This window comes from Natrix helvetica (assembly GCF_964273705.1).
Source record: "Natrix helvetica genome assembly, chromosome: 5".
NCBI lineage: Eukaryota > Metazoa > Chordata > Lepidosauria > Squamata > Natricidae > Natrix > Natrix helvetica.
In genome coordinates, this window is record NC_138551.1 from 40,528,417 (window position 1) to 40,548,930 (window position 20,514).

The 20,514-nt window shown below is 38.7% G+C and overlaps 1 protein-coding gene across 1 annotated transcript; it reads right to left on the reverse strand.

The window, feature by feature from the left end:
- Positions 1-13,570: 13,570 nt before the first annotated feature.
- COPS9 (COP9 signalosome subunit 9) lies at positions 13,571-16,110 on the reverse strand. The gene is made up of 3 exons (XM_081955725.1): positions 15,955-16,110; positions 14,869-14,941; positions 13,571-13,840 (listed from the first exon to the last, which is right to left on the reverse strand). Exons 1-3 carry the CDS (start codon positions 16,015-16,017, stop codon positions 13,803-13,805), a joined length of 174 nt encoding a protein of 57 aa, XP_081811851.1. The 5' UTR covers positions 16,018-16,110; the 3' UTR covers positions 13,571-13,802.
- Between the last annotated feature and the right edge of the window lie 4,404 nt (positions 16,111-20,514).

Below are 20,514 nucleotides of genomic sequence, written 5' to 3' on the forward strand. Positions count from 1 at the left end.
TATCTAATTTTGCAAAAACTTTTCCAGGGCCTAATGAGTGTAGTAAATGCTTTACAATGGGTACAGAATAAGCGCTTTGTTTTAAAGCTTTATTTATTGTGCACTTGTAATCTGTGCAGATGCAGACAGACCCGTCAGGCTTGACAGGTGTCACTATAGCGGTCTCCCAGCGTGTGTGATCTACCGGCTCTAGGATTCCTTAGCCAATTAATTTGTCAAGTTCCAAATCAATTTTAGGGCGGAGAGTGAAAGGTACTCTCCTGGGTTTTAGCCTGATGGGGGCTACATTGGGGTCCAAGTTAAAAGATATTGGAGTCCCCTCATACTTACCTAGACCGGTGCCAAAGATGTCCTCGAACTCCTTAAGGAATTCCTCAGTGCTTTTGTCTCGTATGGCATTGATTCCAGTCACTTCTAGGCCCAGGGCTTCGAACCATTCAAACCCCAGGAGGTTCTGCAGGTCTCCATTGACTACCGTCACTGGTAGCTGGCCGCAGAAGGTCTTGAACTTTACCCAGAAAGTGTCTTGGCCCATGATGGGGACTCAGTTCCCCTGGTAGTCGCGAAGGCGGATGTCTGGAATCCACAGCTGGTGCTTTTAAGGCTAGGGATAGCCTGTTAGAACGCTGCCCAAGACATTATGGTCAAGGATGACCCTGTGTCAATCTCCATATTGCATGGAGAGTCCTCAGTGAGGACTGTGACTTTCAGCTTTTTTGGCCGCTTGGTGTGGACTTGGCCTATGGAGGTGTGGTAAGTGACTCTGGTGTCGCCTTCTGTTTGCCATGGTGGCGGTTGCCATGCCCCTTGGTTGGGCCTCTGCTGGTGGTTATGTATGCTTCTGGGCTTCCAGGTTGTGGCGGGGCCATCGCTTCTGCTGACCTTGGTGATGTGCCCCTTGCGTTCGCAGCATTGACAGATGTCATTGCGGAAACGGCAATGTGTTCTGAGGTGGTTTCCCCCGCAGCTGGCACAAGGCGGGAAACGCGGTTCGAATTTCCATGCCAGCTTGGTGTGATTACTGCACATGTGGTAGCTGTCATCTTTGCTCTCTGAGCCTTCAGGCTCTGCAGCCTCACACCTGTGCTCTTCCGCGCGCTCTTTGGACTATTTTGGCGCTGCAGGCTTCAGAGTAACAAACAGCTCTTTATTAGCACAAGTCAACTATGTACAATCCAGTGAAGGTTCAGTCTGACAGCAGTCCTTTTATAGGGAGCTGTCAGACCCTTCGACCAATCAGGTTGAATCTCTGTTCCTGCCGGAACAGAGGACCTTGGTGAAAACCATTAGTACTGTTTCTGATATCTAACAATACCAGCAGGCTAACATATGGGACTTGGCCTTCTTTAAGTACCACGAAACCTACCTTCATTTATTTTTGTATTTGCATCTACAGGTATATGCACTTTATATTAATTTAATCTGAGCTGCAGTAAATTGCTCAATGTCACTTATCTTGTGCCTTTTTCCACCTGAGTTCTTCTTTCTTTCTCGGTCTAGGCCACAACTCTCATCAGTTTGGAAAACGAAAGGAGCATGTTGTGTTTTTGCTTTTGATTGACAAACAAATTAGAAGTAGGTTTTTCTGTTGTGTGCTGTAGTGAGATTTCTAGGAGGGAGACTCCAGGGAGGCTGTAAGGATTACAACATGTACAGGCAGCCTTAGGCACTATAACTGAGCAAAATCACAGACATTCTTAATTAGTATCCGTAACCCAGAAATTTTCACTGTTTCTGTTGCCAAGACAGTGTACTGGTGGTAATTCAGGAATCATAGCTTGTATATCCAATCGTCGCAGTCACAATGTCTTTCTATAATTTGTCTTTTTAAAGCTGGTCAATGTGTTGTTATCAGAACCCATCTGTATAGTGTAAGAAAGAGGTCCAGGGGTTTCTTTGATCTTTCTGGTTGCTCACACTTACACTACTTCTTAAGGTCTCTTGTTGCCAGTTTGTCCAATAGATAAGCATTACGTTTCACTATGAAAAGATGTCTCCACTGTTTCAACTCTTCTTGAACACTTTTTAGGTGACGGTATAGCCAGGGGTGGGATTCAAATAATTTAACAACAGGTTCTCTGCCCTAATGATTTCTTCCAACAACCAGTCCACCAAACTGCTGAGAAAGTTAACAACCGGTTCTCCCAAAGTGGTGAGAACTGGCTGAATCTCAGCACTGGGTATAATCCTGAACATAAGATATAACCTTAGAGTAATATTGATTTATTATTATTATTATTATTTATTATTAGCGTTTATATACCGCCCCCTCTCCCGAAAGGGACTCGGGGCGGTGTACAGTCCGTATCAAAATACAACAAATTAAAACATAGTAATAACTACATAAATACATGTATGAGAGGAGGATAAAATATGCCAAACTGTACAGCTAAATAAATAAATCGATATAAAAGTTTAAAATCCCAATGTCATATCAGGTTAAATTTAAAACACTATCCCTCTAAAAACCAGTAAGAATGTGTATGCCAGGAGGTAGACGTTATAAATTATGCCAGACCAGCCAGTCGGAACAGGTTTGATTTGATTTGTTGTTCCACAAAAATATGCAAATAGAATAATTTTGATTTAGTGTGATATTTTCTCCAAATAACGTTCTCAAAGTATTCTCAATATTTTGAATAAATATTCAGTTGAACAAATATTCAATTAATTTGTAGCAGAGTAATATGGTAATGTTATTTGTTTGAGTTCTTATCTGTTTTTCAGGGATGTCTAATACTAATTAGCTATAACTTGTATATGTTACTCAGTTATAATTCACTCAATTATCATTCACTTTTCTTTGAGTACCCATTCTCACAAAGGGATTCTCTCACTACATTTATGGTTATGTGTGTTGCCACCATCAAAGCTGACACCAGCCACTGCGTAGAACAACTCAAAGAAGTAGTCCAGGATTGGAAGATGTGGAGAGACCTGGCCCTTAGAATGGCCAAGAGTCAGAAATGACTAAATGGCTATCATCATCATCGTCATCATCATCATCATCATCATCATCATCATCATCATCATCATCGCCATTGGAGCATCTCAGTCCACTTCAAACATGTATACATCATAGCCAAAATAGTTATGCATGTCCTGTACTGTACATCCTATTTCACTCCTTTGCCAGGAAACAGACCATTCCTATGAATAAGTGGAAGCATTCTAGGAATCCTTTGGACATTTTATCAATCTGAATAATTCACTGAAGCTATGCAATTTGTTGGTTTGTTCCTGATAGCCAGTATGGAACTCCAATAATTGAACTTTAATAAAGCTTAGTTCCCACATGATACATTGATTCAAACATCACATTTTTTGCTGAGTATTCCAGTAATTTTTTTTTATCTTTGTGTACATGTGAGATAGGTTTCTTCTAGTTTCTTGTTGAACAATCTCTACTATCATAGAGAAAAAATATATCAAAGGACTTTAATTTGATTCAGATTTTTCAGAATGTTCAGTCCAGTGTTAATAGGCCAAACCAGTGTTGCTCAGTCTTGGACATCTGAAGATGTAGGGACTTCAACTCCCAGAATTCCCCAGCCATTTTTGAGCTGAAGGCTACTCATTTTAAAGTTGCCAAGGTTGAGAAACAATGATTTAGTCACAGAGGTAAAAGAGAACACATCCCAATTTATTAACATTTCTTCAGGTTAATTCTCTAAATTTTCTTTCACCACTAAAGTTCACTTTGATGTGTTATTTTCTGCTTGTCTGCTTTTTTTTTTACTCCTGTCTGGAGCTCTACACTATCTCTAGCAGCAGTATCCACAGTGCTAAAAATTAGCTGTCTTGAATGTTAAATTCACCTATATTAACCATCTTTTTAATTTTTTTTCCTGACTTCTACTGATTAGCCAGTCTCCCAAATCATCACTTAGCCCTTTGCCAAATGTGCAGGGTTCAGATAAGTTTTTCAGTTCAGCTGCATATATGCTGCAAGGAATTCTCCTTTTTGCTATTTCTAATGTCACCTGAAACTCTCTGCAATTAATAAAAAACGTGGCACAAAATATCGCTGTATTATTACTAGTAGTTCTTGTTAGATATCAGAAACAGTACTAATGGTTTTCACCACTTAGACCGACTACATCCAAATTACTCTGCCACATCGCCCCCAGATTCAATAAGCAAAATAAGGAATTTTAGCATAGGGGATTCAGTTTATGCCCACAACTACGCTGGGAGAACTCTGCCACAGTATTAGGCATCACCAGACCTCGCTCTTACCTAGTAGAACTCGTGGACGGTCGGAATTGGAGACAGCACGTTGACCAACTCTGTGGCCGCCTCTCCAACTCCAATCTTAGGCAACCAGAGGTAACTCCTGCAAAGTTAGCCAAAGCCCTACCCAAAAGGAGCACGAAGTCACTCCTTCCACAGAAAACTCAAGCCCAAAGGTATTGGGGCACTTATCTGAAATTGTTGCAGGCCCGCAGCAAGTTCCGAGCGAACTGGCTCCAGAGACTCCAGCCTGGGAAAAGTTCCAGGAACTTCCACCAGGCAAAGCCGCCGAGTCTGACCTGACTGAAGAACACCCACCAACTGAACTGCGCAGGTCTGGGCGAGCCACCAGTCGGTTGATCCCATCTAAGAGGGGAGGGGTGTTAGATATCAGAAACAGTACTAATGGTTTTCACCAAGGTCCTCTGTTCCGGTGGGAACAGAGATTCAACCTGATTGGTCAAAGGGTCTGACAGCTCCCTATAAAAGGTCTGCTGTCAGACTGAACCTTCGCTGGATTGTACATAGTTGTTTCAGAGTTAATAAAGAGCTGTTGCTGCCTAGGCCTGAGTGTGCCTTTCCTTTACCCGATCTAACAGTTCTATAAAACTAAACAGAGGAATACACTGAGCTTCTCAATAAGCTGTATGTTTTATTTATCTGTCGCAATTTTTTAAAAATCCCCTTTTTTCAGAAATTTGCCTCAAAACATTGCCCATGTCCTTCTGCATTACAATATCTTATCATATGTATCACTATCAAACATATTGATTTTCCCAGGCTAGCTGTCCTGCTGTGCTCCCCCCCCCTCTTTTCGTCCTCACTGAAGTCTTCCTCTGATTGCTGTGGCCATTTTACTGCCTCTTGTTCTCTCTGCAGATAAAGCAAAGCTTGGGAGAGTTTTTAAAATGATCCACAACTCATAACCACTTTTGTGCCTTTATTCCTACTGACTTGTGAAAGCCACTCAAATCAGGAATAGGTTTTTCTCCTGCTTGTCTTTCTGAAACATCTAGAATAATTATCACCCATGGGTCTGCAAGAGTTACAGCATATACAGGCAGTAAGGTGATCAAACAACAGTACAAGATTGAAAACCTGCTTAATCAATCAAGTCAACAATAAGCCAATGCACAATAGCATAGTGGGCAGGAGAGTCAATTCAAAATCTGGGTCAGGGTTCATAGTGGGGAAGATGGTGCAATCACATACTGGTTTTCATGCACACCAGAATTTATTTTGTTTATTTGCTGAGATTTAGTATTCAGTTCTCACAAGCATCTGCTTATGACTCAATTTCTTTTTACAGATTTGTAACTGAGTGGTGGCTCAGTGGATAAGACACTGAGCTTGTCGATCAGAAACTCAGCAGTTCAGCGGTTTGAATCCCTAGTGCCACTTAATGGAGTGAGCTCCCGTTATTTGTCCCAGCTTCTGCCAACCTAGCAGTTCGAAAGTACATACAAAATGCAAGTAGAAAAATAGGGGCCACCTTTGGTGGGAAGGTAACAGCATTCTGTGCGCTTTTGGTGTTTAGTCATGCCGGCCACATGACCCCAGAGACGTCTTCGGACAGTGCTGGCTCTTCGGCTTTGTATATATGTGCAAGGGGAACGTTTACCTTTAACCTTTATAATGATTGCGTGTGGGTATGTGTGTGTTTGTTTGTTTATTTTAATTTCTACCTCACTTTTTCATTCAGGAGAATGAGGTACATGCTTAGCACCATATCCTCCCATTTTCTTCAACCACCATAACCCTGGTTCCTGATTGGGCTAAGATAACTCACCCAGTGAGATTCTGAGACTGATGGTGGGCTAAAATCTGGCTTCCCCTGTGCCAATCTAATACCTCAGCCAATCTAAAGCCTCAGTAGCAAAGTGAAAGATTTTATAGACTAATTATCAATCTCATTTGATATTGAACCACCTGGGCTTATAATCCTGATTTTGGATAGTTATTAATCAAGCTTTAGCAGAAATTTAGAATAGAATAGAATAACAGAGTTATTGGAGGTCTTCTAATCCAACCCCCTTTCTAGGCAGGAAACCCTACACCACTTCAGACAAATGGTTCCCCAACATCTTCTTAAAAATTTCCAGTGTTGGAGCATTCACAACCCCTGGAGGCAAGTTGTTCCACTGATTAATTGTTCTGTCAGGTAATTTTTTCTCAGTTCTAAGTTGCTTCTCTCCTTGATTATTTTCCAAACATTGCTTCCTGTTCTACACTCAGATGCCTTGGAGAATAGTTTGACTCCCTCTTCTTTGTGGCATCCCCTGAGATATTGGAACACTGCTATCATGTCTCCCTTAGTTCTTCTTTTCATTAAACTAGACGTACCCAGTTCCTGCAACAGTTCTTTATATGTTTTAGCCTCCAGTCCCCTAATCATCTTTGTTACTCTTTTCTGCACTCTTTCTAGAGTCTCAACATCTTTTTTATATTGTGGGGACCAAAACTGAATACAGTATTTCAAGTGTGGCCTTACCAAAGTATTATAAGTGGCATTAACACTTCACGTGATCTTGATTCTATCCCTCTGTTTATGCAGCCTAGAACTATGTTGGCTTTTTTGGCAGCCGCTGTACACTGCTGGCTCACATTTAAATGGTTGTCCACTAGGATTTAAAATAGCTAGTTCATCTTCTACCACCTGCTCTCAGTAGTGGGGGTGGGGGAGTGGATATGTGAGATGTCACTTCTTCCCCCACTTCTTCTGACGACAAATGATTGTTATACAAAATCTGAGAATTAATAACAACACAATCTATTCACTCATAAACATGATAAAATGTTTTATATTGAAGGTCCTGATTAAACCAAAATCAAGTAAAATGAAAAACTGTGCTTTAAGCTATCAGGACCGAAAATTCGAAAGACTGAAAAATGCTACTTTTCTTCCTTACTGACCATTCTCTTGAACCTAGAAAGAAAATGATTGGGATAGGATAAACCAGTATTTTTTTACATTTTCAAGCAACATAACCCTTAGTAAAAAAAAAAAAAAGATAATAAATCTCAAACTTCTAATCAAAAGTAAGTTCTAGTGATAGAAAACTGGCTGTGCTTGAGTGAATGTCTTTCGTTGTCCTTTGTCTCTGATAAAACTCCATGAAGTTCTCATCAGAACACATTTTGAAACCCGGGTCAAGCAACTTGATTCCCTGAAGAGAATTTGAACTACCATTCCCATAATCTGCTGCCACTGACTGTGGAGCCTTGAGTGTAAAACCACTCCAGGTTGCCTATCTATGAATTAGGCCATAAGATAACCAAAGGCAAAACCAGAGGTAGTATTCAGCCGGTTTGGACGGGTTCGGGCAAACCAGTAGCAGAAATTTTGAGTAGTTCGGAGAACCGATAAATACCACCTCTGGTTGGCCCCACCTTCCCGCCCTGATCATTTCCTGCCCTATATTCCCTTGTTTTTTAGCTCAGCTGATTCGCACAGCACAACGGATTTCCCTGCCTCAGCTGAGCTAAAAAACAGCAGCACTGACACTGAGAGCGGTCTTTGAGTGCTGTGCCCGCGTGCAAAGCGCGAGGGTGCGCACAAGACGCTCTCTCACAGAGACGGTAGGAAAAAAATTGGGAATCCCACTACTGGGAAAAACAGAGAGCAAGTGAAATAACAAAATCACTCTGGTTCTCTCTCGTCCAAACTTCTTCTGTCCAGATGTGACATATATTATACATCATACATAATGATATATCAATATGATACATAAGTTGATATTGTACCAGATTGAAGAAAGATGATTCATCAAACACAGCTTTCTCTACTCTGTTATCTTCCAAATGTTTAAGCTTCCTCCCAGAACCTCCAGTCAGGATGACCATTCTAGGTCCAAATATATGTTGGTGTGTGTGTGTGTGTGTGTGTGTGTGTGTGTGTGTGTGTGTGTGTGTGTGTGTGACATAGTTTAGGGAAGCCTTACTTATTTAATGTCCTGTCTTAAGCTGGTGCAAAACTTGAGACAAAAACAGGCATTATAGTATCAGAAAAGTAATATTTCGTTATATTCATTATAATGTAACTTTTGATATTAAACAAAGATTGCCCACATCCTGGCCAAATTCATGTGTCACACCATATCAAGTTATAACATAATCAGTCTGCTCATGTCTTAACAAATGTGGACTCCATTTGTTAGGGCCTATTCAGTGAGCCACAATTATGTGAACTGTAGCCTAATATCATGTCTAAACCTAACCAAGAAACTGAATCTAAAATGCACTAAACCAACGGTGAGCTCACACTAAAGTGCATAAGCACAGTACTCCAGCCATATTCTAAATTACTATCTGTAACTGGATTGGTGAACTTTATAAGTGGATTCCATCCATCTGGCTAAGGTGGGAGACCCCTCTCCTAGTCTTTTCTCCACCAGAATGAAAAGGAAACATGTGGGCTTTGCCTTTCTTCTCACAGCCTGACCTACCTGACTCTCAGCTCCAGGGTTTTTAATCATCTCTCAGTGGGGAGCCCCCAAAAGAATGTTCTAATTGCTACCCCCATTCCTTTGTACAGCAGGAATCTTGCTCAGTGACAGCAGGATACAGTTCCGCTTCAGAGAACTGTTTTCTATCACTGCTGGATCTGTCCGTTTGGAGCTGCTTGTGCCATGCAGGGCAATCAATACTTTGACAGAACCCCAGGAAAAGGTCTTGCAATCAAATTAACAGCAAAGAGGCTGGGCTGCCTGTCATTTTGCTTTTGACGGAGAGGTAAAAATCCTGGGATGAATAATTGCCTAGAGTTCCTAGAATTTTTTTCTGTAGCTCAAGCTTGGTTGTTTATTTAGATATTCTTTCATTATTTATATTTATGGGTCCCTTTATCAAGCAAAGTTCTCATGAGGCTATGGAAAAACATGATGCAGTGAAAACATTAAAGGGGGATGTGTTTTTATAAAGCAGCAGGTTGAGCAGTAGACGCTTAAAGAAGGCAAAGAGAACCTGTGGTCCCCCAGATGTTGCTGCACTAGAATTGCTAATACTGTGTTTCTTACCACTGCTCTATTATGGGGGCCCCCTGAGACTTATAACAGATGTCTTCAACACTCTGGCTGAAACCATATTACCACAAGACTTTTTTAAAAAAAGCTTGGAATCTTAAAAACTAGTACCAGCAAAAATGCTAAACGTGCTCACCTTAACTATGAATTAAAAATATGGTTTGTTGATAAACTGCGGTTTGGTGGATTCCTGCAGTATTCTAAATCAAGACTTCAACCTTTTCGCCAGCTGGATAGATGTGGAATGCTGAGAATATCATAGAGATGTTCTCTCAAACCTGCTGCTTGAGGGGTTCGCCCATTCATGACGGAGCTGCAGGAAGGATACAGCTAGTTACACAGTTTCAGTTTAATAGAATACTATCTGAACCTAAGCTTCTTTCCTCGCACTGTTGCTTAATTTTGTCCTTTTTGTAGATCGATCTAAAGAAAACACTGGACTTATGAAGCAGATTAGAGACCCAAAGGCATTCTTGGACATTTTGTCCACTTCCCAGAAAAACAACGGAGACAGCCGGCTGCAACAAATTGTTTTACTTGGCATTAAGAGGGTGTAGACTGATGCTGAGTTTCCATGAGGCAGCTCACAGTTGACACTATAGAAGACTCCATTTATATAATGATTGTATATATACATTATGCATTAGCTGATCAGCATATATTTGCGCATGCATAATTCAAAAATGTTATAGCAGGAACATTAGCACATTCATGGTTGTGAGTTTGGAAAAACTGCTACACGTGCTTACAATATAAACATCCCTCCTCAAAATCTACTGAAGATGAGTTCGGAACAGTCCTGTGGTTAAGGAAGTTGCAAAGCAGAGAAAATTAATTGAAGTTCATTTCTGGGCAGACGTACTCAATGTGAAATAGATATTACTAATACAGTATCTATATATTAATATATTAGTAAATTCTTGACATCTGGCAATACAAATCATGAAACATCCACTGTAAAAGAAATAAACGGAACAAAATAATGAAAGAAATCCAAAATACCCAAGGCTATCATAGAAAATGTAAACTCATGTGTTGGGAAAAAAATGTTTTTAATTGCTTATGGAAAACCAACAGCCTAGGGGCAGATTAAAATCTTGAGGGATGCGGGAGCATTTCCAGTATGCAGAGGCCCCTATGGAAAAACATCATTTGTGTCTTCATCACCCTTGTTTCATGAAATGAGGCATCACTGATAGGAGAAATAGGTCAGATGGGTCATAATCAGTTGGAGGAAGCTGTCCTGCAAGTACAGCTTCATTAGTTAACCGTGTAGAATTTCAAAGGTTAAAATCAGCTGTTTGAAGTGCATTTGGAAGCAAATAGGAAACATTTCCCCTTTCTAAATATTGGAAGTGCATTCCAGAACCTGACGGCCACACAGAAGATTTTCTTCCACTTGCTGCATAGCTGAGCTTCTGGATGGGGAATTCTAGGAGTTGAAGTCTACACATCTAAAAACTGCCAAAGTTGAGAAACTTTGAGTTAGTTGAAAGGACTACTTTTGCTGATCTAAGTAATGGGCAGATTCATAGTGGGAGAGCTAGTCTCTCAAATATGTGCTAAAGCTTTTTTAGGTATTTAAAAGTTGAAACCTAGCAAGAAAACTTGTGATATATTGGGTTAACATGTCAGAAAAAATTCCTTACAGATTCCTCAATGCCTTCAACAATAGCAGAATTTCTAATGCACTTCCTTCATTGGGACAGTTCTTAAAAATTCAAGGAGATATTTAGAGATGTATCTGCCTTGAAAATAGCCTGTAGTCAAACATCAGGACTTAACCACAGGAAACGTTTTACTGTGTGACATTTTTGCATTATGTCATAAAATGTTTCATAAAAATTTCCATATTTCAATTCCATGGGAGTTCTGGATTTTGGATGCATTCTGCAAGTGACGTATCTTGATTCAAAAATAGTTGCCATATGATGCAACGTTTTGCCCAGTTAAAGGATGCACTCCTACTACAACCCGGAGAGTTTGGGAAAACACATACAGGTACAAGAGTTCATTAAGTGACTATTCAAAGTTACAACAGCACTGAAAAGTGATTGATGACCATTTTTCACACTTACGACTGTTACCCATCCCATGGGATCCAACTTCAGATGCTTGACAACTGACTCATATTTATGACAAATGCAGTGTCCCATGGCCATGTGATAATTGTTGCTACCTTCTGACTAGCAAGGTCAATGAGGAAGCCAGAATCTCTTAACAACCATGTTACTAATTTAACAACTACAGTAATTCATTTAACAACTGTGGCAAGAAAGGTTGTAAAATGGGGCAAATCTCACATGACAAAGGTTTCACTTAGCAACAGAAATGTTGGGCTCATTTGTGGTGATTAGACAAGGACTATCTGTACTTGGTTAGAATGATCGAAACTTTAAAATGATACAGAAGCGTGAGAATCAATTCTTACAAGACCTCAAAATTTATATAGACTATTTTTAATGATTTGCCTAACATTCAATAAAGCAGGATTTTAACATCCCTTTTAAAATCAAATAATTTGTGGTTGTCTAATGCAAGAGGGACGTGGTGGCTCATTGGCTAAGATGCTGAGCTTGTCGATCAGAAAGGTCAACAGTTCGACGGTTCGAATCCCTAGCGCTGCGTAACGGAGTGAGCTCCTGTTACTTCTCCCAGCTTCTGCCAACCTAGCAGTTCAAAAGCAGCATGTAAAAATGCAAGTAGAAAAATAGGAACCACCCTTGGTGGGAAGGTAACAGCGTTCCATGCAACTTCGGCATTTAGTCATGCCGGCCACATCACCACCGAGACGTCTCCAGACAGCGCTGGCTCTTTGGCTTTGAAACGGAAATGAGCACTGCTCCCTACAGTCAGGAATGACTAGCACTTATGTGTGAGGGGAACCTTTATCATTACCTTTAATGCAAGAATGCTTATTTTGTTCTCTACACTCATGACAAAATTTCCATTCATAACCATCATGGTCAGTTTTTTCAAATGTTGGGATGATACATCTCAAATATGATAAACTATGGAAATCTGGCACGGAATAACCTCCGAGTTCTTGCTTTCTTAAGAATTTTACAAAGAAAGGAACATCTTCTGAAAGTACATCTTCTCCGTAATAAGTTACTATGACAAAAGTAAATATACCCTCTGAGATTCTATCTTTGGTCTCAGATTAGTTTGTTATTTTAAATAAATGCTTATTTACTTTACTTTCCTAGCAATAAAAGTTGAGAAAATGTTGTCCTACCGTTATTATTGGATTCAGCCCACAGGACTCATTGGAGATGATGAATATTTTAATGGAAGAACTGGAGGGCACAGCCTCCCAAACCCTGCTTGTTATAAAAATATTCAAATATACTTAGGAAAACGGCTAAAAATAAAAGGATAAAAATATAGACTGTAGCTTAACAGGAGTGGGTTGAATAAATAACTGTAAATTTAAAAGAACGTCATATTTTATATGTTTATTTTTAAAATGTTTTAAAATCAGAAGTTTAAAAGATACGTATTAATAAAAAGGAATTTTAAAAATGAAAAATAAGTTGGTCTCAATAATTCTACTAAAAGGTCCACTATTGTTTTTCCCCCATTATGAATTGGTTCCATATTTTACTCAATTTTAAAAGGAAGTAAAATAACATTATAAGTGCTGAATTATCCACTGTACTGTAGAATAAAGCACAGACCAATATTCCAGATTGTGCTCAACTAGGTGGCATTTCCTAGCTTGCCTTGGTTGATTTAAAAAGCTAAACAGGAATGGACTGGATTAGTACTCAGATGGAAGACTATCAGGACAGTCTAGGAAAAAATTGGAAAATTGAATCACCCAGGAAGAAATGACAAACCAATTCTACCTCATTGTGAAAAAGAAAGTACACATAGTGAAATAACCAGAACCAGAGCCGTACTTAGATTTCTAAAATCATTTTGAGCTTATGGGGAAGGGTATTGTATGAACATTGCTCTCAGACTTATTCTGTGATATGTTTGAGTAAAATGATACGGGGAGGGGATCATAATTATTTGTGGCATTAATATTCAATGTTTTGTATTTTTGCTTTTATGTTTTTGCAAGCTATGCAGTCACCTCAGAGAGACGGGCAGCATATAAATTTAAAAACAAATCAGCACTTCCTTATGTAGCCATACATGAAATGACATCAAATGAATGAAAGCACATTCCAGCTTATTCATATGTAGTGAATTATGGAGTTTTGGGCTATGAACATGAGAGTTTCTTCTATGTGGGAAGATAATATGCTTACAATTTATCTTCTCTAATCCTAATTTTAGAATGATCTAATAGAAAAGGCAAGCCATTTTTTTTCAAAATTAAATATTTATTTACATTTTATTATAGCAAGTCTACACAATTATACATCTAAACAAATCCTAATGAAAATGAGCTTCATCATTCTCCTCTTTATCCATCTTTAGCCATTTCACAATGCCTTCATGTCTTAGCGACTACATTCACATTTCCTTTTTGTTTAGAACATAGTCTTTCCGAGAAATGTCAATATTTAGCACCACATAGCTGGAAGACACATTTCACTGGATATCTTCATCATCAAACATATCTTCAAAATCTAAAAGGATAATAAATGAATACCACACAGATGTAAATACTTCATTGTTGATTTAAAAAAAAAACATACATAACTGAATAGGTTAATTTACAAAAAGCAGACTTACCACCAAATGCCAAAAAAGGAGGCATTTATTGTCTAGATTTTTGCCACCCAGATTGTAGAGCAACAATACAAAATGTATTCCTTATTTTGGAATAAAATGTCTTGAAATACATTCAATAAGTTCATAAGAAATTCAGCTGAAAATGGGAAGGTCATTATGTAAGGTAAAATTGGGATTCTCGAGCATAGATTATATAATGCAACTCCATGAGTTATTTTAACATGCTAAAGGTTTGATTTTAAAAGACATCCCCCCCCCCCCAATTTTACTTATTTTATAGCAGGGTTGGACATCCTTTTGTGACGCATAGATCAAAGGCGATAGGTTGCACATTTTACAGAATAAGAATATTGAGTATGGAATACTATGGTAGTCTGGCATAAGCTAGCCGTTCACTTAACTCATTCAGCATGTAATGGTTTCCTTATTTCAGTTATATGTTGATGCTAAAAGTTTGTTGTTTTTCTATGTTATTGGGAATCACTTCCGCTTCTACTGTATAGCATGCTACTATTTGGGCACTGATTATTCCAGTCTCTCAACAGTGGCACAATACCAGAATTGAACTTTTTTGGTCTTGATTGCTATTGAGCTATTGCACCATTTGAAGGATACACATGTATTCTGTATATACTGCTGTTATGAAACAGATGATTTTCTGCTTAATAGACAATGCATTTGATGATAAATATTTAAAAGGTTAGGTATCCAATAATCCCTAATCAATAAAACATAATGGTCTTAGTGATTGGGAATCATTTGCTTGGTAAACTTGCAAGCTTAACATTCCCTCAGATATGATGTTGTTCTGATATGTATTTAGCTATATTTCTAGTAAAGCCACTAAGAAATAACGTTTTAAAAAACAATCAGCAATGACTAAAATAAACATGCCTGGTTTAAAATAAAATTGAACACTTACTATTAAAGAAGTCTGCATGTACTGCCTTTTCATTAGCTGCTAGATCCATCAATAAACCTGTACTTCCTCCAGCCTGAAAAAGAATTGGTTTGTCATCTGTATCAACTTATTCATGTAATAATTATTTAGCTTTAAAAAAAACTTTACAGTTCTCTAGTTTCTACTTTCTACTTGCTCACCTAAATCTACCACAATTTAGATGGAATCACCCTGATAACTTTAATTGCTTTTTACCATTGAATAGTTGTTCAATATTATTATTGAAAATACAAGGACTAACATTATAATGGAAATTATAATTATAATGTTTGTGCAACATTTCTTTCTCCTCTCTAAAATCTCACTCATCTAAAAGCAGAAGCACGGTGGCCGTGGAATGACAGATAAACATAAACAGATGAAAAAAGACTCCCCAAATAACCTTGCCCTTTCCACCATAAAAACAAACATACTTTGTGTCCTGAAAAAGGATGAAAACCCTTAACAGCTTAACAGAGTCGGAAGCGACCTTGCAAGTCATCTTGTCCAACCCCCCGCTTCCCCCCTTCCGTCCAAGCAGAAGATCCTATGCCATTTCTGACAGATACAGTCCAGCCTCTTGTTGAAAGCCTCCAGTGATGAAGCTCTCACATCTTCTGACCGCCAGCTGCTCCATTGGCTGATTGCTCTGGCTGTCAGAACATTTCTCTTATTTCCAGGCTGAATCTCTCCTTGTTCAGTTTCCATCCATGGTTCCCTGTCTGGCCTTCAGGCGCTTTGGAAAACAGCTTGAGACCACCTCCCCCCTCTGTGGCAGCCCCTTAAATATTGGAGATATCTCTCGCTCAACCAGCTCTTTAAAACTTCACTCTTGTGAAGCATCCAATCTGCCCACCCTTCCTCGTCCAACCAGACTCCAGTAGTGGAAGATGGAAACGGGGCTTCCTAGCAATACAGACCTCTGCCTTCATTTACTGACAACACACAAAAGGGACAGCAGCGCCGCCCACTTCCACTCAAGGGCGTCGCGCAACCCCATTTCCGAAGACCGGAAACCAAACAGCCCTGCCCGGGAACGCTGTTTTCCTACTGCTGCTGCCGCCTCACCTCGTCGAGGTCTACATAAGGCCCCGCACCCTCGGGAAACATCTCGTCCACCGCCGGCTTCATCGTTACTTTCGTTCCGTAGATCTCACCTACATCCGGCTCCAGAAAGAATCTGCTTCCGGCTTCTCTAGGAGTGCGGGAGGAGGCGACCTCTGTGGTGTTCATCAAGTTCTGGGATTCCGACGGAAGGACCGTAGGAGGAGAAAGGTGTGAAGAAGTCCCGTCGGTGTTGGCCGTCAAGATCTTGGCCGTTCCTTCCAAATAAACAAGCCAGGTTGCTGCTGCTTGGTGGTGCTTTCTTTTTTTTTTGAGTGTCACGAAAGCTTAGCAGCAGTGAATGGCTGCATTCGCACAACCAGCATTATTCGGCCAGTTGCAGATTTAAAGTGTACCTTCAGCGTCTCCTTGCCTCATTTAACCCTTGTTATTTAACCCTCAACTTTGTTGCTTGTATCCTTACGATTTATATTGATTGTTTCCTAGTATGATCTGATTGCTTATTTGTACCCTATGATTATCATTAAGTGTTGTACCTTATGATTCTTGACGAACGAACGTATTTTGTCTTTTTATGTACAGTGAGAGCATATGCACCAAAGACAAATTCCCTGTGTGTCCAATCACACTTGGCCAATAAAGAATTCTCTTCTCTTCTATCCCCATCCCCATCCCCATTCCATTCATAGTGCAGCTTAAAATATTCTCTTGTTGCCAGCATTCTGCCCAGGCAGGCTAAAGTTGATCGTGGATATTTTCTATCGAAACCCTGCCACCACAAACTCTGGAGTGAGTCCTGTTTCTCTTCTCTTGCATACAATAATTTTTAAAATTGAGAGAACAAATAGAGATAAAAATCACTGAAAATCATCCAGATTTGTGCTTAGATTATTATAACCCTATCTCAATGTACAGAAATTGGACCTAGAAACAGGGATCAAAGGATCTAATTCAATTCAATTCAATTTCAATTTATTAGCGCTTATAGACCGCCCCCTCTCCCGAAAGGGACTCGGGGCGGTGTACAGTCCATGTCAAAGAACAAAGTTAAAACAATTAAAATTACTACATGGGGAATATATATATACAAATATAAAATGGATGGATGGATAAGAGGAGGATAAAAGATGTGCAGGACTGTATTGCTAATAAATAATTAAAATAAACAGACATTAAGATCGCAATACCCAATAAAATTAAGACTATAGAATAATACCCTTAAAAACCAGTAAAATATAAATGCCAGGAGATAGGCGTTGAAATTATGCCAGGCCAGCCATCTGTTCAGGTAATTGCCAGGAGTCAAGACTGATTTGAAGGCACGAAAAAGCAAAATAAATTTTAAAGTTGGTTTTAAAGGGCGTCTGCATAGTCCTTGCTTAATGACTGGTTGCTTAGCGACTTCAAAGTTATGTGTCCCCCACCCCTTAGTAATTGCAATCCAATTTTGAAGTTCTAATGTCTGCACCCACCTTACAATTATCACATTTGGAGCACTTAGCAATCAGCATGCATTTATAGCTCATCATTTTTGCTGGCTTCTGGTGGTTTCTGCCAATGGATATAATGGATTATAGTGATTTGCTTAAAAACCACTGCAAAAAAGGTCATAAATTTGGGCTTAATAACCCCCTCCCCCCCCCAACATACAGCCATAATTCTGGGCTCAACTTCTACTCCAATGATAAGTTGTATATGTGAAGCCTGACCAAAGAAAAACCAAAATTACATAATTTAGCAGTTCATTTTTCTTATATTTCTTGATCACAGTTCAGTTTAGGTCCAAATAATAATATTTAAATGAACTTTGTACTAAAATGTACAAAGCTCATATGACCACTGTTCCAGTAGTTCACTATACTCTTTTACTCTTTTAAACTAAAAAAGTCAAGTTACACAATTCAAAAATTCTGGCTATATAGTTTGATGTGGTTACAGATTTGGTTGTCTGACTATTCTATTTTTCACTGGGTTGTGTAACTCCAGGCCCGCAGATCTGGTTTCTGCCAAACTTAATGTGCAATATCAAATTTTGTGCTAAGAGAGATTAGCAGAAGCAGGGTCCGTGAGCCTTGGACCTGCATCTTTTAGTGAAAAATTGAATAGGCTTTCATGCTACTCACTTTCATTTTTAAAAGATTATTTAGAACTGAACATATGCTTCCCTTAAAATATTTATCTGTGATTCCTGACCTAGTTTCATACAGTGATCATTTCACACAGTTTAAACTCCAGCCTAATTATTTTTTTTTACTACTCAGACTACCCAACTTGATAGAAAACATCTGTAAGACATGCTGATGCACATGGGAACTAAATTAGTTTTTTCTAGTTTCTTATCTAGTTCTAATGAAATACCATCTCCTAGGACAAATTCTTTGCACTGTAGGACACAGGAGCTGCTTAAATGTCAAGACGTATAGTTGTATCTAGTTATTTGACATCTAGGAGCAGTGAGCTTTACATAAAAAGCCAAATTCAAAAGTCACATTCAAGCGTATGTGTACTATATATTACTTATATACACTTAAGTTGCATATATTTTTTAAAAAGCTACCCTGAATAGGCGAAGTAACTTTCAATTGAGTTTAAACATGCTTTTTCAAACATATTTGCTTGCTTGAGAGCTTTTTGCTCAGTCTTTGTTATGTGGACTAATTTATATATTACTAATTATAGATAACTTTTACTGATATGCAAGAGCATTAATATTCTGACCATCTACTTGAAGCCTTGATGATATACCAGTCAATATTTCCTAGACAACCAAAGGTGCCAATAAACCTTTCAGTTTGTAATGATGGTTATCTCACAACAAATATTTTAAACTGTCTGCAAGTGCCCCCTACTGTACAGTTTATAAAAATAGTGGCTATAAACAGAATATCTCTAAAGTTTAGGTGCTTTTGTTCATTGCTAAATAATGAAATATGTTTTCATATTTCATAATAAAACTATATTTTATTGCATCTTATGAATATTGTATGATCTTTCTTCTCTTATTCCTCCCCCTAGCCTCCTCAAAGGAAAGCCCTTTTTGCTTATATCAGTTCATTAATGTTGCTTTAGAAGTTGCCAATGGGAACATTATTGATTGCTAAAAGGTCTATCCATCTCATTTGTTATTCTTCAAGATTTCTCAGCATGTTTTTTAAAAGGTTAAGATGATGCAGATAATTTTTTGAATTTGAACTCTTTTGCCTGAGCTGTTGGTCTTTTTTGTGCAATAAATCTTAACAGACTGCAAATCATATCTTTTTATTTATCATGAAACAACCATACAAAGCATGTTCAAATTTCTAACTACTTTTGAATTAACTCAGTGTTCAGTTTTTTTAAAAAATGTGATCATTGATTTCAATTTTAGAGTGACCTCCAGAAGCTGGTCAAAAGCTGAGGACATTTTAGGAAGAAAAGAAAAAATGCAATGCACCATCCCCTTTAGTTAGTTAATTTTTTTTTACAAATAAAGGAGAAGGCAATTTGTTATCACATTGCAACATGATTATCAGATAAACTTGTTTTGTGTGATGCCATTTTGAATTTAAACCACTTGATGTATCTCTTTGCTTCTATTTCTCTACATACAATGGATGCTTACAGCATGAACAAGAGAAATGAGCACTATCACTGTGATATTTGACTCTTGGCTTACCGACATACAAGGGAATGGCTGTGTAAAAACAAAATTGGACTAATGCTTTTTCACAAGGTATAATTCCATCATACCTTTTCCACCATTTTCTTAGCAGTAATGTCATGACTTCACATGATGACCATTTGACATTTCCATTGTCGTTTAACATTTGAGGAGCCTTTGCTCTTTCATTTTTAGGACCATTCTTCTCTGGAGAGCTTGATATTTGCTTTCAGAGAACTATTTTGGCTACAACTGAGAGGTTCAGTCACAAGGATTAGGTTTCGGCTGGTGTCTATTCCTTCAGTCTTCTGCTTGTCCATTCTTGGCAAGACAGGTAAAATTGCAGATCATTGTTTTAGTTTAAGCAAACCATTATAGCAATCTTCCTCTGATTTGTCAAAATAAGTATGGATATAGTTTTAGACTCTTAAGGCTGTATTCATGATTATTACTGTGTTGGCCAGAGCTTCTGTAAGTGGAGCCAGAGGTGAATCCATTCCTTTCGTCTTTTGCCCTCTAAGATTAAGAATAAGAGGAAAGTTGTCATTCTATTTACAGAAACTGTCCGGAGTGGCAAATGAAATTTGTTTCAGGATCCAATCTGAATCAGTCACTAGGACCAAAAGTTTATTCTTTCAGCCTCATGCTGGAGCCCATCAAGAAACTTCTCCAGAATATGTGCACTGAGCTGTTCTGTGTTGCATTTATATAGTAGTGGTGCTGCCCTTCAACAGACGCAGCAAACCATGTAGTGTCTGGTGCCTATTGTAATACTTAACATTTCATTGTTTCAGCTTCTTCTTCTGGTTCTTTTCTTCAAAGGCTGTTAATTGAATTCTTGCCAGTATCCAGCTTTTAAAATTAGGCTACTGGCTTCCCTTTTTGTGCTAGAGAAATGTATCTATTCCTTCCTGCTGAGACTC

What these genes read in the sequence shown, in the direction of transcription:
- COPS9 (XM_081955725.1), bottom strand. Translation starts at nt 16,017, where the DNA reads ATGAAGCCGGCGGTGGACGAGATGTTTCCCGAGGGTGCGGGGCCTTAT. An exon ending in CTTATGTAGACCTCGACGAG is followed by an intron (nt 14,942 to 15,954) that starts GTGAGGCGGCAG and finishes ATTCTTTTTCAG; the next exon opens with GCTGGAGGAAGTACAGGTTT. An exon ending in ACATGCAGACTTCTTTAATA is followed by an intron (nt 13,841 to 14,868) that starts GTAAGTGTTCAA and finishes TTATCCTTTTAG; the next exon opens with ATTTTGAAGATATGTTTGAT.